Source organism: Sinohyriopsis cumingii, chromosome 2 (genome assembly GCF_028554795.1).
Source record: "Sinohyriopsis cumingii isolate HCF-2022 chromosome 2, ASM2855479v2, whole genome shotgun sequence".
NCBI lineage: Eukaryota > Metazoa > Mollusca > Bivalvia > Unionida > Unionidae > Sinohyriopsis > Sinohyriopsis cumingii.
Window position 1 is genome coordinate 126649961 of NC_142962.1, and position 17554 is coordinate 126667514.

General features: G+C 34.3%; 1 protein-coding gene across 1 annotated transcript in view; it reads left to right on the forward strand.

The window, feature by feature from the left end:
* The first annotated feature begins 228 nt into the window (after window positions 1–228).
* The window catches only part of LOC149805775 (tRNA-splicing ligase complex subunit RTRAF-like), a 52267-nt gene continuing 34941 nt past the window's right edge, over window positions 229–17554 (forward strand). The window contains exons 1-2 of the mRNA XM_089950463.1: window positions 229–410; window positions 15152–15276. Of these exons, the coding sequence (XP_089806589.1) occupies window positions 242–410; window positions 15152–15276 (294 nt within the window). The 5' untranslated portion in view covers window positions 229–241. The remainder of the gene's footprint in view (window positions 411–15151; window positions 15277–17554) is intronic.

Sequence of the window (17554 nt, forward strand, 5' to 3'; positions counted from 1 at the left end):
TCTTAATACAAAATGGAGTTTTGACCTAAAACAACACGTGGTCCAATGTTTACAATAACGACGTATCGTTGCGCAAAATTACCCGACGCGCAGCATTGTCCAAAATGGTGGGTACATGACGGAAACCGTTGCCTGAGTCATTATAAATACTGGAAGTAAGAAAGGGAGCCAGACTAAATGTTTCGGTGTATTTTGGTTCACAACGCCTTCAACCAGTTCTGGTAACAAAAGTTATGGCAAAATGTGCAAAGGTATCCAACTAAGAGTCATCGTGCCACTTCCTGTTGGTAATATTCCTGTATCGTCTTTTCTCCACTGTTTTAATTCTAAACACCAGTTGAATTATAGTATGTTCCGCAGAAAACTTCTTGCGCTTGGCTACCCGCAACCAGATTCATTCAATGCACAAGGTATATCTCTCTCTCTCTCTCTCTCCCTCCCTCTCTAACTCTCTCTCTCTCTCTCAAGTAATGGGTCTTTAAGTTGAATATTGTCATGTCTCCTGTGTTGACGTTGACGTTACTTTCTTTTTTTTGAAGCAGTTTCATAAACTGCCATTTCCTTGAGAGAACGTATCTTTCAATGTTATAATGACGACATACTCTTTGTTTACTCTTGACAGCAGTGATTGACATAGCAAAATTTTTGGGAAAATTCCATTAACAAAAAAGACGCGTGCAATGACATAATCCGAGTTTTCTCTAATCCTTCATGTAAGACCTCGATACGGATATTTATGTTTTGGGTGTCTGGGTTGTAGCACTAAAACATAAATAACCTGTGATACGTCTTACATTGTAGGACCAAGTTTTCTCCGCCTATTCTACACCATTTTAGATATAATGGGGTTGGAAGGGTGAGAGGAAACTCAGTGTGTATTACAGTAGCTGATAACATTTTGTATAAATGGTGTAACGACAGGAGTCTGACAATTTATCAATAAAGTACGGCTAAATCTCTGACAACATGAAATCACCTTATCATTTATATAAATGAACACAAGGAGTGCAATGGTGACCACAACCCTTCGCTTGATTCGACATTTCTCACACATCTTTTTTAACTTCAGATTCACAAGGAGACTGAAAAACTACACATATACAATCAAAAGACAGTGACGTACCAACGCATAACTCTCGGAACACCATGTCATTAATCCAATCCGGCAAATTAACCTTTATTTTCACCATTGTGGTCACAAACCCTTTCATACAGAAACCACTAGATGGAAGTAGCCCATTCTACCAGTTTCTGCCCTGCAGTAAATATGCATTAGGCTCTAATAATCGTACCGAAAATGGCACAGAATCTGTGTTATCTTTTAATACTAGGGAAATTATTAACATGTTATCAGTAGATTAGTTGAATTTGCTCAGAATAATGAATTCATCATGAAAATGTTATTTACAGTATTATATTACTACTATTTTCAAAAGTTGTAAATAAAATGCTCTCACTCTGCACATACATACAGTTGCTGATAGCATTCAGACTGTCCTCACATTGAACAATATACACATTAATCCTGGTAATTTTAGTATTTTTGTTACTTTTTTCTCTCAATCATTATCATCATCATCATAATAAATAGTACATCTCTCATACAAGTATCATATTTTCTTCTCCACTATTATTTTCTGTTATGAAAAAATATCAGTACAAACAACAGATAATCTTACCAGGTGGCAACCTCTAGAAAATCGATGAAACACATTTCTTTTAAATTACCGGGTCCAGCATCCGTCTTTAATATTTGAAGTGTGATGATGTCATTAACCGTTATTTATACTATCCAAACATTAACTACATATTTCTGTTCTGCAGATTTATATAAAATTATAAAATGATACAGTCTGAAATAAAAAGCAAGCTAAGCATTGTATCTTGTGAAATTACTTTCATCATGTTATTCAGCCCGTGCTAGAATGGGCTACGTCTGTCTAGTGGATTCTATATGAAAGGGTTTGTGACCGCAATGGTGAAAATAAAGGTTAATTTGCAGGATTGGATTAATGATGTGGTCATCCAAGAGTTATGTGTTGGTACGTCACTGTCTTTTGAATGAATATGTGTAGTTTTTCAGTCTCCTTGCAATTCTGAAGCGAAAAAAGACATGTGAGAAAAGTCGAATTAAGCAGAGGGTTGTGGTCACTGTTGCACTCCCTGTGTTCATTTATATCACCAATAAGGTGATTTCATGTCAGATTTCGCTGTACTTTTTTGATAAAACGTCAGACTGCTGTGGTATTTATTTTATGAAAATTGGAAGAAAATGATCTTTTTACTCTTGATGTATAACTGTTCGTTAAATAAATTATTGAAAGCAGTATTGATTCTAATCAGCACTGTTGAGACATTATATTCTCTCACATTACAGTTTTAGATCATGTCAGTACGGCACTGTTAAGACAGTACGGCACTGTTAAGACATTATGTTATTGCACTTAACAATAGTACCGGTAGACCATGTTCATACAGATCAAATTGCATGCATGGAAATCATCTCATAACAGCTCATTTCAACGTAAGTTGGTTGAGTTTCATGGCACCAGGATTGAAAGTGTTGGTTTCAGTCAAATTTCATTTTCAACCATAATTGGTAGTAAAATAACACAATGAAACTAACACATTTTTATATACAGCCTGAGAAAACATGTACATAACTGTTTAAATACTCATACAATCGTTTCTTCATTTTACCATTGTAAATGTTTTTAATAGAATTTTAACACAAAAATAACTGATATTTGACCACATTTATTAGCTGCTGTAACAAGACTGTTGTCTTTTTGTCATATTTAAATGGTACATACATCAATTTTTTGATGATTATTGCAGTTTTTATATAAACAATACTATTTTTAAATATTACCTGATTTATGTGTTTTACATGTGCAAATGTTTATATGTTTATACCAGGCCTTGAAAATAGTGTTCATTTGTGAGGGAGCCAGGTCCAACATACATTTAAACTGTGAGGAATAGCATATTCAATACAATAGCATATATATATATATATATATATATATATATATATATATATATATATATATATATATATATATATATAAGCTTTAATAAATAAAAAAAAGTTATTTTTAAAAAATGCAATTTTCTTTCTTTACTGATCTGAATAAAATGTCCAGTAGCCTTAAATAGCCTGTGTTTTCACCATCACAGGACTCAAAATTAATATAACTGAAGACAAATCAAACTTTGTTTTATAACAGTATATGGACCAGTCAGCTAAATCAAAGAACATTAAAAAAGTTGAACACATGTAAATCATATCATCAATGTATTCATCACAGCCATCAATACCAGATGTTACCATGTTCATTAGGTGCCATAATGTTGAGGGATAATTTTTCATACCAAACGGCATCACTTTGTATTGATAGAATCTATCCAGAGTTGTAAAAGCTGAAATTTCTTTTGCTTTCTCCATAAGTGGAATCTGCCAAAATCTGTTTAGCTGGTAAAACTTGGTGACATAGTTTTGCATTTCCAATTTTGCCAATACAGTTATCAGTTCTTGGTATTGGAAATGAGTCTGTTTTTGGTGACACTATTCACTTTTCTGTAGTCTGTGCACATGTGTAAAGACTCTTGAACTGACTCCCTAACAGCAAACAACAATAAGTGAACACCTTCATCCCTATCTTTTCTGGTATCAAAGCGATCTGACCTTATCATATTCTTTAAAGTCTGATAAAATCTTTTCAATACCCCCTGATTTTCAAGATGATTAACAGAGGACTTGAACTGTTGAATATCTAAGTCACAAATAACTTGTTGGAAGATCCCACACATGAAATTAGAACCTTGATCACATTGGGCAGACTTGGGAAGGCCAAAAAGTGAAAAGAACTTTATTAAGGCTTTGACTATGGTTTTAGTCTTAATAGCCTGTAAAAGAATTGCCTCTGGAAACCTTGTTGACACACACATTAGTGTCAACAAGTATTGGTTGCCTGACTTGTTCTTAGGTAAAGAACCTGTGTAATCTACCATAATTCTACTAAATGGTTCATCAGATGCTGTAATTGGTTGTAAATGAGCTTTAGGTATCTTTTGGTTTGGTTTTCATAATATTTGACAAGATCTACAATACATATAGTTAGAAATGTTTCTCTTAATTTTAGGCCAGTAAAAATTTTGTGATATCTTGTGGTAGGTTTTACTGACTCCCAGATGACCAGCCAAGGGAGTTTCATGGGCTAAATTTAGAATTTTCTGTCTATATGACTTGGGTACCTCAATTTGATAGCTTACTGACCACTCATCATCAGCGGGTACATCGAGTTCTCAATTTTTTCAAAAGAACTCCATTTTTTATTAAAAAAATAGCAAGTTGATATGTCTGCAGGGTTGGCTTTGTTAATAGCCCTCTGAAAGAAACAGGAGATCTCAGGATCTTTTCCCTATTCAGTGACAAGCGATTGTTGTTTGTCATCCTGATTGGACATAAGAAAATGAGTAGTTAAAAGGGCAGTGTTTCCCTTTACCCTCATTTGCGCTTCAGAGACCCCCAAATTTTTAATTTGACCCCCAATTTTGATACCAGTTTTTTTTTACTCAGCCTGACCCCCACTTTTGACACCAAGGAGATTTTTTACTTTCAGTCTTGCACCCCTAGGGGATACACTGTTAAAAGGGGATCATTTGGTCAATTCCGTTTGATTGATCAGTAACAGGAGCAAAAGTAACATCATCAAAAGCTTGCCATAGCTCTAGTTGTTGTTATTGTTGTTGTTGTTGTAGGATATAAATCAGTGATTACATTTTCAATAAGAGCAACCTTATGATCCAAGCAAGGCTTGTCATTTACAAGTGGATTTAACACAACCTTATCTCCAGTTAAATTTATTAGCCTAGCAATAAATGAACACTCACAATGGGCAAAGAATTCACAGCATGGACAGTCACAGGCCCTGAAACTTAGTCTGATGACAGATTAAGATTATGGAGAGGAATTTGTATCCCATAATATTTTAATAGGGATAGGATTTGTCAAATCACCAAAAAGTGATATAGAACCCTTCAACATGAATTGTGCATAATTCTCCATAATAGAATCAGACTAGAGTTTGTTTGACCCCACAAATGTGTTGTTTCCAATGCATGACCATAACCTTAACCTATGAGAAACAATAGTATTTGGAACTACTTTGTCTTTATTTTGTTGCTTATTTTTTAACTTAAAGCAATCAAATATAACATGCCCCATTTTCTTGCAGTAAGTGCACATAGGAAGAGATAAGGATTTCTGATCAGTCTTATCAGACATTGAAATCTTATTAGTTGTACTAGAATTCAATTTGTAAGTACTTGCTTGAGACTGATTTGGTTTTTTACTAAACATCTGCAGATAGGAAAACTTATTGACAAATTAAACTTTGTGAGCCAAGGAATATTTGTCAACTGTATGAGCAACATTTTCTAAAGTATTTATCTTGTGTTCATCAAGGTAATTGTGATGTCACTGTGGACACAGTTCTTGAACTCTTTGACTATTATGAGTTGTCTAAGTTTGTCATAATCTGTATCAATCCTTTTAGATGCACACCAGCCATCAAATAGTTCTTCTTTTGCCCTAGCAAATTTGACATGGGTTTGTCTATTTTCTTTTTTGCAATTCTAAAACCTAAGCTGATATGCCTCTATACCAACTCATAGCCTTTCGAGTTACATTCTTTGACAGGGGGCCCCGAGTGGTCTTAAGCACTCTCTGTTACGGATCACTGCCATCTCACCTCTGTCTGCGTGGGTTCGAGTCTCGTATTCGGCTAATGTGGGTATGTGAGAAAGCTTGCCAGTAGCTTCCCGAGGGTCGGTGGTTCTTTCTGGGGATTTCCCGGGTTCTTCCTCCACCATTAATACTGGCCGCCTTATATAGCCTATCGTGTGCTGAAAAATGGCATTAAACCCTATAACAACAACAACAACATTCTTTGACACATAATCAGCACTTGCTTCAACTGACAGTGAGTATAAAATTAAAGTGCTTTGCCAGTAAGTACACTTTTTGATAGTAAAGTCCAATGCTTTCTTGGCTATTTTAAATTCTCAGCTATTTTGTCAAAATATGAAAAATGCTGATCTACATCATTTTCCTTACAAGGAGAATACTGATCTGATATTTTTATAACATCAAAAACTTAATTTTTACGAGCTGGGTGGTTTATGCCTTGCCAGTTCTAATTCTTTTAATTTTAATTGCATTTCCATCTCTCTTTCTTCTTTTTGACTTTGCTATTTCCACTGTATCTCTTTCTTTTTGTATTTGTATAATTTCATTTGCATCTCTTCTTTTTGCAAATTGATCTGCATCTCTCTTCTTTCTAAATTTGTTTCTCTCTATCTCTCTCTATCTCTCTCTCTCTCTCTCTCTCTCTCTCTCTCTCTACATTTGCATTTGTAATTTCATCTCCATCTCTTTGTCTTCTATTTTAATAAAGTTTCTCTCTTTTGTCTTTTTCAAGCTGGAGCTTTCTGGACTTCATTTCATTCTTGTATTTTAATTTCAATTCCATTACTTGCGGGTTATAGCTAGAGTACGACTTACTAATCAAACCCAAAGCACTTGTATCCAAAATATTATTTTCTACCAATGAGAAGTTACTTAATTCTTCCAGAAACATAGAAACCTTATCAGCCAACGAGAAATTCTTTTTCAGTACATACATAAGCATCTATTTATAGATCCTGTGTAATACTAAACTCATAAGATACTCAAGTCACATAAGCAAAATTTAACCAAAGATGTTCTGTGCAATTTACAGCCATGAATAAAAATGATAAAAATTAGATAAAATCATGGACCAAGAGTTAAAAAAATATAGATATACATAACAATATAAAAGACTTTGACACAAAAGAATAATGCAGTTGAGGGTCAAAAGCTCATTTCTAGAAAATTCTTAGTTATAATTAGAAAGTCTGTTACTAAAATTATAATTAAAAAAACATGATAACCACATTGTCCTTAACATAGACCAAGATCTTGTATTTGCTTTTATTGATAATGATCCTAATATTAAGCCCACACTCAAATAGAAAATATTAGCTATACATGTATTAGTTGTTTACAGATTAATAATAAAATCAATAATTTTGGTCAGGTGGATAATGCACTTGATTTTGGACAAGTTCAGCTACAAAATACTATTTTACATAATGCATAGTGTACAATAAATGTTTTTAAAAAATCAAACAAACAAGGCTACTGATTATCTTAAATTTAACGTTAACTTTGTTGAAAATGTACGTAAGCATGAAATAAGGTTCGTCTTAAACGGAAAGTCAGCTGACTCATGCCAGGTTTTTTAAAAGCTTCTTAGTCAGCATGTACAGAAACACTCATTTGTATGATTTTGTTTAAATCATTACTACTACTCTTTAAAACGTCGTTATATCACGCACTCAGCTATAATGTTTTACACATGTTTACTACTGCTCTTTGTATGAATCCTGTTATGTACTCATTCATGAAGCTCTCTGCATATTGATTGTAATAGCAGATCATTTGTCTAGTTTTAATATCATTGTCTAATGATACCTCACTTGTAACAATGTACATTATATATACAAGTTTTCTTCAACTACAGTCGATGTTGTTGTTATTATTCTTGTCATTGATGTCTTTTTTTTGTGGTACACGCAACTTGTCAAGTTTTGTGAATGAAAATTGCATCTTACCCACTCACTCTTACTGTATAATGTATTTCTGTAGCAACTTTAGTGGGTCCTGCACTGGAATTCCTCTTTAAAAGTCTGTCCAGGCAAGAGTAAATTTTATCTGCACCTATTTTGAAAGCATGTGGGGGAAAAAGTGTCTTTTTCATTAACCATATTTCCATGTTGAAACTGTTGTACTTAAAATTAATTAAAAAAATTAAAACTGCATTAAATTTACCAATTTTCTCAGTGCATTTTCTCTCAAGAAAGTGTACTTATAAAACAGTTGTTTGTGATGTTCTCTGCTAAAATTTTGATTTGATTTGATTGTATTAAATTTAATGTTTTCTCCAGGTCCTAATATTAATTTTTAACATTTCTTTTATTCCACCCCTTGATTTGATACATGTGTGATGTGGTGTGATTTTGTTTTTTAACGTAGCTTTAAAAAAATTCAGTTATATCGCTACGATGTCTGCAGTGTGCCAGTTTAATATGATGTCTAGCACTGGGGCATTATGCCGCAGACACGTAGCATGATGTCCCACCCAGACACATTATCCTGACACCAGGCTGACCAGTTCTAACACTAACCTCTTAATGCTGAATGCCAAGCGAGGCAGCTGTTAGTACCATTTTTGTAAGTCTCTGGCATGACTCTGCCGAGGATCGTACCCATGACTGCCCGCATATGAGACAGACGCTCTAACCACTAGGCCACTGGAGTGGTGATTTGATACAAAAGACTTAATTAATGTAATAATACAAAGCAGGCCTGCTTTTAATTTAGTGTGACAATACAACAGATACTTCCTCAGTTAAAGATCAAAATACAGTTGGCACTTAATTAGATTCTCACAGAAATGCTCACGAACATTACTGTGATGGTTGATTGACATGACATAGCTGTGATGGTTGATTGACATGAACATAACTGTGATGGTTGATTGACATGAATATAACTGATGGTTGATTGACATGAACATAACTGTGATGGTTGATTGACATGAACATAACTGTGATGGTTGATTGACATGAACATAACTGTGATGGTTGATTGACATCAACATAACTGTGATGGTAGATTGACATGAACATAACTATGATGGTAGATTGACATGAACATAACTGTGATGGTAGATTGACATGACATAGCTCTGATGGTTGATTGACATGAACATAACTGTGATGGTAGATTGACATGAACATAACTATGATGGTAGATTGACATGAACATCACTGTGATGGTAGATTGACATGAACATAACTCTGATGATTGATTGGCATGAATATAACTTTGATGGTTGATTGACATGAACATAACTGTGATGGTAGATTGACATGAACATAACTATGATGGTTGATTGACATGAACATAACTGTGATGGTAGATTGACATGAACATAACTGTGATGGTTGATTGACATGAACATAACTGATGATTGATTGACATGAGCTTAACTGTGATGGTCAATTGGCATGAACATAACTGTGATGGTTGATTGACATGAACATAACTGTGATGGTAGATTGACATGAACATAACAGTGATGGTTGATTGTCATGAACATAACTGTGATGGTTGATTGACATGAACATAACTGTGATGTTTGATTGACATGAACATAACTGCAATGGTAGATTGACATGAACATAACTGTGATGGTAGATTGACATGAACATAACTGTGATGGTTGATTGACATGAGCATAACTGTGATGGTCGATTGACATGAGCATAACTCGGATGATTGATTGACATCAACATAACTGTGATGGTTAATTGACATAAGCATAACTGTGATGGTAGATTGACATGAATATAACTGTGATGGTAGATTGACATGAACATAACTGTGATGGTTGATTGATATGAGCATAACTATGATGGTTGATTGGCATGAACATAACTGCAATGGTAGATTGACATGAACGTAACTGTGATGGTTGATTGACATGAACATAACTGTGATGGTTGATTGACATGAGCATAACTGATGGTTGATTGACATGAGCATAACTGCAATGGTTGATTGACATGAACATAACTGTGATGGTTGATTGACATGAACATAACTGTGGTGGTTGATTGGCATGAACATAACTGTGATGGTTAATTGACATAAGCATAACTGTGATGGTAGATTGACATGAATATAACTGTGATGGTAGATTGACATGAACATAACTGTGATGGTTGATTGATATGAGCATAACTATGATGGTTGATTGGCATGAACATAACTGCAATGGTAGATTGACATGAACGTAACTGTGATGGTTGATTGACATGAACATAACTGTGATGGTTGATTGACATGAGCATAACTGATGGTTGATTGACATGAGCATAACTGCAATGGTTGATTGACATGAACATAACTGTGATGGTTGATTGACATGAACATAACTGGTGGTTGATTGGCATGAACATAACTGTGATGGTTGATTGACATGAGCATAACTGATGGTTGATTGACATGAGCATAACTGCAATGGTTGATTGACATGAACATAACTGTGATGGTTGATTGACATGAACATAACTGTGATGGTTGATTGGCATGAACATAACTGATGGTTGATTGGCATGAACATAACTGATGGTTGATTGACATCAACATAACTGATGGTTGATTGAAATGAACTTAACTGCAATGGTTGATTGACATGAACATAACTGTGATGGTTGATTGACATGAACATAACTGATGGTTGATTGGCATGAACATAACTGTGATGGTTGATTGACATGAACATAACTGATGGTTGATTGGCATGGACATAACTGTGATGGTTGATTGACATGAATATGAGAGTGCTTATTGCATATTGCAAGATTACACTGAAACTGAATTAAAAAATAAAACAAAATCATGAATTTCTTGTGACAAAATATTGTCATCTACAGTTTACTGAGAATGTGGTTTCAGATTTTTTGGGTACTATCCACCATTTTTGATGATAAAACAACTGATTTATTAAGGCTTCATTTAACAGTTTTGATCATGACTTTCTTCCTAGTTAACAGATAGGAGTCAATTTGGTGGTATTTTCTAATTTAAGAAATGGGATCCATTCCTGACACTGCATTATAATTGTGTTTGCAAGTTATCCATGTGCAAGTTATCAAGGGAGTAGTATCCTGTCAAAAATGGCATTGTGATTGTCAGTGGAAACCTGCATCAGTTATGCAGTTTATAATGATGCACAGCAGTCTAAAGTTTCACATTGATATGTCATTACATATTTTGAAGATATTTTTAACAATCAAAAATAAAATCATTCCTCAGTAACTTCATTTTTTTTTTGTCCCAGAATACTTGCATCTCAGGAGAAATGTGTTATAATGACATTGATTATAAAAGTAGAAAATACCGTTGTTGAAAAACTAATGCTGTATACAGTAATGACAGTTGTAGCAATGATCTTGGTGAACGTAGTTTAATACTAATAGCAGTGATGTTAATCTCATGAATTTAGGAGTTTATAGGTTTACAAATAGGTCTTTTAAATACTCAGGGTATATGTGGAAAGATCGATCAAGTGAAGTTACTGCTAACCTCTCCAAAAAATAATATCCATTTGTTTGGACTCTCAGAAACAATGTTGACAGAAAATCAGGGTGAAAATTTCTTGTATATCACTGGCTATGACAAACCTAACCTTGGGATAAGAATGCAGTAGGAAATGGGCTCCTTGTGAATTTTAGAACTGGTACTGTTGCTATGAGAAGGGAAGACCTAGAATAGAAAGACAGGAAATAGAATGCATTTGGTTACAGATCACTCCAGCAAAAGCTAAGCTCTACTTAGCTGGTTTTGTGTAAAGACCACCATCATCACATACTGATTGGTGTGAATATTTTTAACTTCAAGTATATAAAATTTCAGAACAAAGAAAATGAATTTTACAGTTTAGGTGATATAAAGAGACCTTCTCAGTGATAAAATAAAAGTGAATTGGATGGATTTATTGCATTGTTAGGTTACAGAGCAACTAGTAAATGAACCCACCATAGTAACATCTGCCTCTAAAACACTTATAGACCATATTTATTCTAATACAAAAGAAAATGTTCTGGAAGTAATGGTTTCATTGATTGGTGTAAGTGACCACTTTGCAATTTTTCTACAATGTAACATCAGTGGACAATCAAAAACAAATAATATCCATATATCCGTGACTTATAGATCTTTTCAGACTTTGATAATGTTAAATTCCTGGAAGATTTGAAACAGATTCTATGAAATACAGACCAAATCTTTGAAGATATTGATCATGTTTTGGATACTTAGACAGATGTGTTTGTAAAAACAGTAAACAGACATGCCCCTTTTCAAACACCAGATAATGGAAGACCAACAGTCAGTCTGGATCTCCCAGAAATTTTATTTGCAGTAAAGCAAAGAGACCAACTAAAATTTGTAGGAAATCAAGCTGAATATAGAATTTGGAGGAATAAAGTTAATAAAAGAATACATCAGGCCAAACAAGTGTAATACAAACAAGTACTGTATGAAAACAGAAATAACCCAAAAGCTATCTGGAGAGTGTTTACTGACTTTGGTGCAAGGTAATGTAAGAATAAAACTGAAATTGTATCCCTCAATCATGAGGGCATTTATACCGATGATCCACCTGACCTCTCAAATATTTTTAATGACATTTTCTTTTAAATTTCTGAATAACTTAAATAACCCAGAACTTCATCTAATGATCTGAACTCAAAACATTTGTGCTAAAAATATACCAAATAATATAAAGTTTGAAATTCCTGAAATGAGTCCTGCATTTGTGTTGAAATAAATTCAGAAGATGGATGATTGTATAGCTACAGGACTTGATGTAATTGGACCAAGACTACCAAAGGTAGTTGCACCTGCAAAAGACCAAGACTACTACTGAACCTGTTACTCATTCTGTTTATCAACAACTTACCTGCTCAGGTAGGAACTTTGATTTCTTCCACTGACCTCTGTGCAGATGATACTGCACTGCCTGTGATGGGTAAAACCAAAATGATACTTTAAAATAATTTACAAGATGCTCTAAACAAAGTATTGTGCAAGGAAAACAGTATGAGCATAGGTACACAAAAAACAAAACCCTACTAGTTACAACCCAATAAAAGAAGCAAGGCTGGATAGCAACAAACTCCAGGTTCTGTTTGACAGTGTGAGCCTTACTATGACCTCTTGTGATAAAATTCTTGGTGTATTCATAGATAACAATCTTACTTGGTCTATTCACATTAAACATGTTTCAAAAAAGGTTAATACTTATCTTTGGCTACTGAAAAAAAATCAGAAGATACACCCCTCTTCAGTATAGGGTCATTTTTTTTATAAAAGTTATATTCAGCCATATCTGGACTATTGTAATGTAATTTGGGGTAATAACTCTAATTCAAACATAACAACACTTTTAAGACTCCAAAAGAGGGCTTGCCATTTAATTCTAGATCAATATATTGACAACTTCCAGGATGCAATGAATAATATAAAGATTTTAACAATACATGAAAGGACATGTCTTAGGAAGGCCAAACTAATGTATAAATTATCCAGAAAGCTATTCCTGTCTTTCTAAACAATATCTTGAACCAAAGAGATGCTGATGGTACTCCAAATTTAAGATCTGTTAGAAGTAAAAATTAATTCTACTAAGGCCAATGAAGGAATTGTTTAAAAAAAGTTTTTAATATCCTGGTCCACTGGTATGGAACAACATTCCCAGTGACATAAGGCTGGTTCCTACCGGTTCTTCTTTTCATAATGTCTCAAATGGATGAAATCTTAAGACGTTTGAACAGTTCTAGTAATACAAATATTGCCTGCTTTTCTGTACTTTTGCATCATTTTCTCTGTTGAATTTTGCAATGCAGGATGATATTTTATATTTTATATATGTTTGTGTGTTCACAGATGCCTGTGCATATGTCACAGGCTTGATATTTTGATTTAGTGTCATGCCTGATTGTTCACATCATGTTGTATACACTGTTTATTTTGTACATAACAGCCAGAAGGCCTCAAGGTAGATTAGTTCTGTAACTAACTGAGTTACCTTTTATAAATAAAGTCTTTATTAATACTATAAGTATTATTATTATGAATGCCATGAAGTTTTGAAGTTTCTGAACAGCATGGTCAGGAGATTGGTATACTGGAAAAATACTTCAAAATGAAAATCTAATAATTTGTTCTTTGCAGTAATTATTTTTTTTAATAATTTGGCTGTTTTAGCTATGAAAATGTTTACAGCATCAAAATTATGATAAAATTAAGAACAGCTTTAAAAATGTAGAATTAAGTTTCCTTCTCTGATTTTACTTATCAGCTTGTTTTTCCATAAGTTATTCATGTTGCTCTGCTGTATGTTTTTGGTATAGATCACAGTTTAATGTAGAATTATGGGAACTGCATCAAAAGAAATGACATAACAAACGAACTTTACAGTGATGCTGCTTCGTTGTAGGCATGCAAAGAAGAGTACGAGAGAACATACGTTTTACATTTTACATGCATGCTTTGTTAAAAGAACTTTGTTCAAAATAAAATATTGGGTTTCAGTCTGTCATATTTGGCACATTTTAGCAGTTAACAGGTACTGGACCAATAGGTGGTCAGTTCAGAGGGGGATATTACACATAATACTGGTCCAATAGATGGTCAGTTCAGAGGGGGATATTACACATAATACTGGTGCAATAGGTGGTCAGTTCAGAGGGGGATATTACACATAATACTGGTACAGTAGGTTGTTAGTTCTGAGAGGGATATTACACATAATACTGGTCCAATAGGTGGTCAGTTCAGAGAGGGATATTACACATAATACTGGTCTAATAGGTGGTCAGTTTAGAGAGGGATATTACACATAATACTGGTCCAATAGGTGGTCAATTTCAGATAGATATTATGGATACTATGATGAGTGAATTGATGCAGTGTGACCATTTAGAAGGGAAAGTAGATTTGACATCTAGGTCAGTCCAAGTAATTGAATTTGATTTAGGCTAGCCGAGATCTGCAAATGTCCAGGGGGAAGACTGTCCTATACTGAAATTTCTCACTGTTCAGTTGTTTTCTGCTATAGTCAGTAATTAAAGACAGAAAATAGTGTTGGAGAAGAACTTGCTTTCGTAGTACTGTCTGCATCTTTTAATGACAAAGTCAGTCATAGTAAATTTCATTCTGAAATTCCAATCCTTCATAAAATTTCTATATAGCTTTTAAGTTTTTGTATGATTGACTTTTCTTACAAAATTACATGATGATCATGCTATAACATTTTGAAATAATGTACGCACTGGTGGTTTATGTAGCCACTTTCCATCCTCCTTTAACTTCCTACATGTAGACTTTGTAACGTTCCTGTCATCAGTAATATTCATTTATAGACTAATAATAGAACTGAATTTTATGGAATTCTAACAAAAAATTTTCAAATTTTCTTATTTTGTCCAGATGAGAATCAGTTCCGAAGCATCGTTGTGTGGTTGGAAGACCAGAAGGTTAGGCATTACAAAATTGAAGACAGAGCCGCTCTCAGGAACATAAGCAGTCCAGACTGGGTCAAAGCTCTACAAAGTGTAAAGAGTTCTTAATATTGTACTTTATTGATCATTGTGCATTGTCATTATAAGAATACATCAAGTGAACAACTTTAGGATTCATTATCTTGTTCATTTCCTACTGTACCCGAATAAGTGGTGTTTATGACCTCGAAATCAAGACATGTCAAGACTTAGATAAAATGCCATTTGCAAATTTGGATAAGTATTTCACTGTTAAAGGGCAAATTGATGAAGATTGTATGAGATTCAGAAGAGTGCTAAAGTTGCTAGAACTGATAGTTCAAATGGAACATTAGCCAAGTGTAAGAATGTGTGTGATACCTGGCTTAGTGTTTGGAATAAGTCCTTTCCTTGCATAGACAAAATTCAGTCTGATTCTAATCAACAAACAAGAACTATATGTCAGTAGTGTAAAAAATTTGGAAAATTGAACTCAGTGACAACCACTGGTTCTTCTCTTCTGGATGTTTAGCCTCTTCAGATATGCCCAATATCCTTATGGGTTGGGACTGCAACTTTTACTGGTGGGACCCTTATTTTTACCAAAATGAGAGTCCTGGACTCTTAGTTGTAAAATCCTACCAAGAACTCTATCTAAGGAGAACCTCTCTGAATTTTAAGTGTGGTAAAGTCTCTTCTGAGGACAACCTCTCTAATTTTTAAGTGGTAAAATCTCTCCTTAGGACAACCTCTCTGAATTTTAAGTGTGATTAAGTCTGCTAGGGACGACCTCTCCAAATTTTAAGTGCGGTAAAATCTCTTGTGGACAACCTCTCTAAATTGTAAGTGTGGTAAAGTCTGTTCTAGGGACATCCTCGCTACAAGGAATGCGTTTTAATTCACTCTGTTAGTGCATTAAGATAATATTTGCACTGGATATGGCCAATGTGGGTATGTGAGAACGCTTGCCAGTAGCTTCTCGTGGGTCGGTGATTCTTTCCGGGGTTTTCCCGGGTTCTTCCTCCACCATTAATACTGGCCGCCATGTATAGCCTATCATGTGCTGAAATATGGCGTTAAACCCCACAACAACAACAACAACAGCACTGGATATGAAACAAAAGGGTCTGGTGTGGTTTAAATGATGTCAAGTTGATGCCTACAATGAACGTTAACATTACCACATGCAATATATTTTTATATCTGAAGTTCTAAGACCCTCTTGGCATGGCAGGGCATTATCTAGGGATGGCAGGGTGCAGTACCTTCTAAGAGAGGCTAGGAACAACACTGATGTTGGATGAAAGGTTTATTTATATTTCATCAGAGTGCAACTTGGTTCCTGTAATCAAAGTAATAGAATAGTGAAGTGCTGCTACCTGCCCCATATCATAGCAAGTTATATTGTTCCATACCACTTTTGCCTGTGTCTTGATCACATTTTTAAGAAAGCATCCAGGCTTGAAGGCCATTCATATTTTTACAAATATGCAGATTCACCATCACTTAAGGCCACCATGACTGAACTTTTAGTTCATTTTTTTTTAAACTGTTAAAACAGAATTTGACCAAATTTGAGAGGAAGCAACCAGGCATGAATGCCTTTTGAATTCTTTACAGATGATGCTGATCCATCATGTGATATGGCCACCGTTACTAATACTGTAAATCCATTTCAGAGACAGAAAGGTTGAGCAGAATTAGTCCAAATTAAGTAACATAGCATAAATGCAAGTTTACAAATGATGCAGATCTGCCATCAAATATAGACACTCCATTTTCTCAAGAACAGCCAGACTGGTTTTGACCACATTTTGACGGAAAACACTTTGGCATAAAGAGCATTTTTAAGTTGGTGCAAATGTCATTGTGCCATTAAATATTGTCATTGTTACTCACAATAGAAGAATGTTTATATAACTTCTTGTCCAAAACGGCTGGACTAACTTTGACGAATGCATTTGGGCATAAAGACCTTTCAGATTTGTTCAAACAATGCCCATCCAACATCCAATATGACCACCATTACTAAAGATTGAAAAGCCTATAAATGGCTTCTAAAACATTGCTGAAATAGTCTGACAGAAAGTATTCAGAGCATGAAAATCTTTTACATTTATATAAATTATATAGATCTGCCATCACATCTGGCTAGCATTACTAAAAATAAGGAGGAAACTTTTTTTATAAAAATTTGACAAAGATACAGGCATAAAAGCCTTATATTGTACAGATGATGAAGATGAGCCACCATCAGATATTAGCAATGTTACTAAAAATAGACAAACCTTTCAAAAACTTATATAAAAAAAACAGGCTGAACAGAATTTGTCCAAAAGTACATATATCCTGG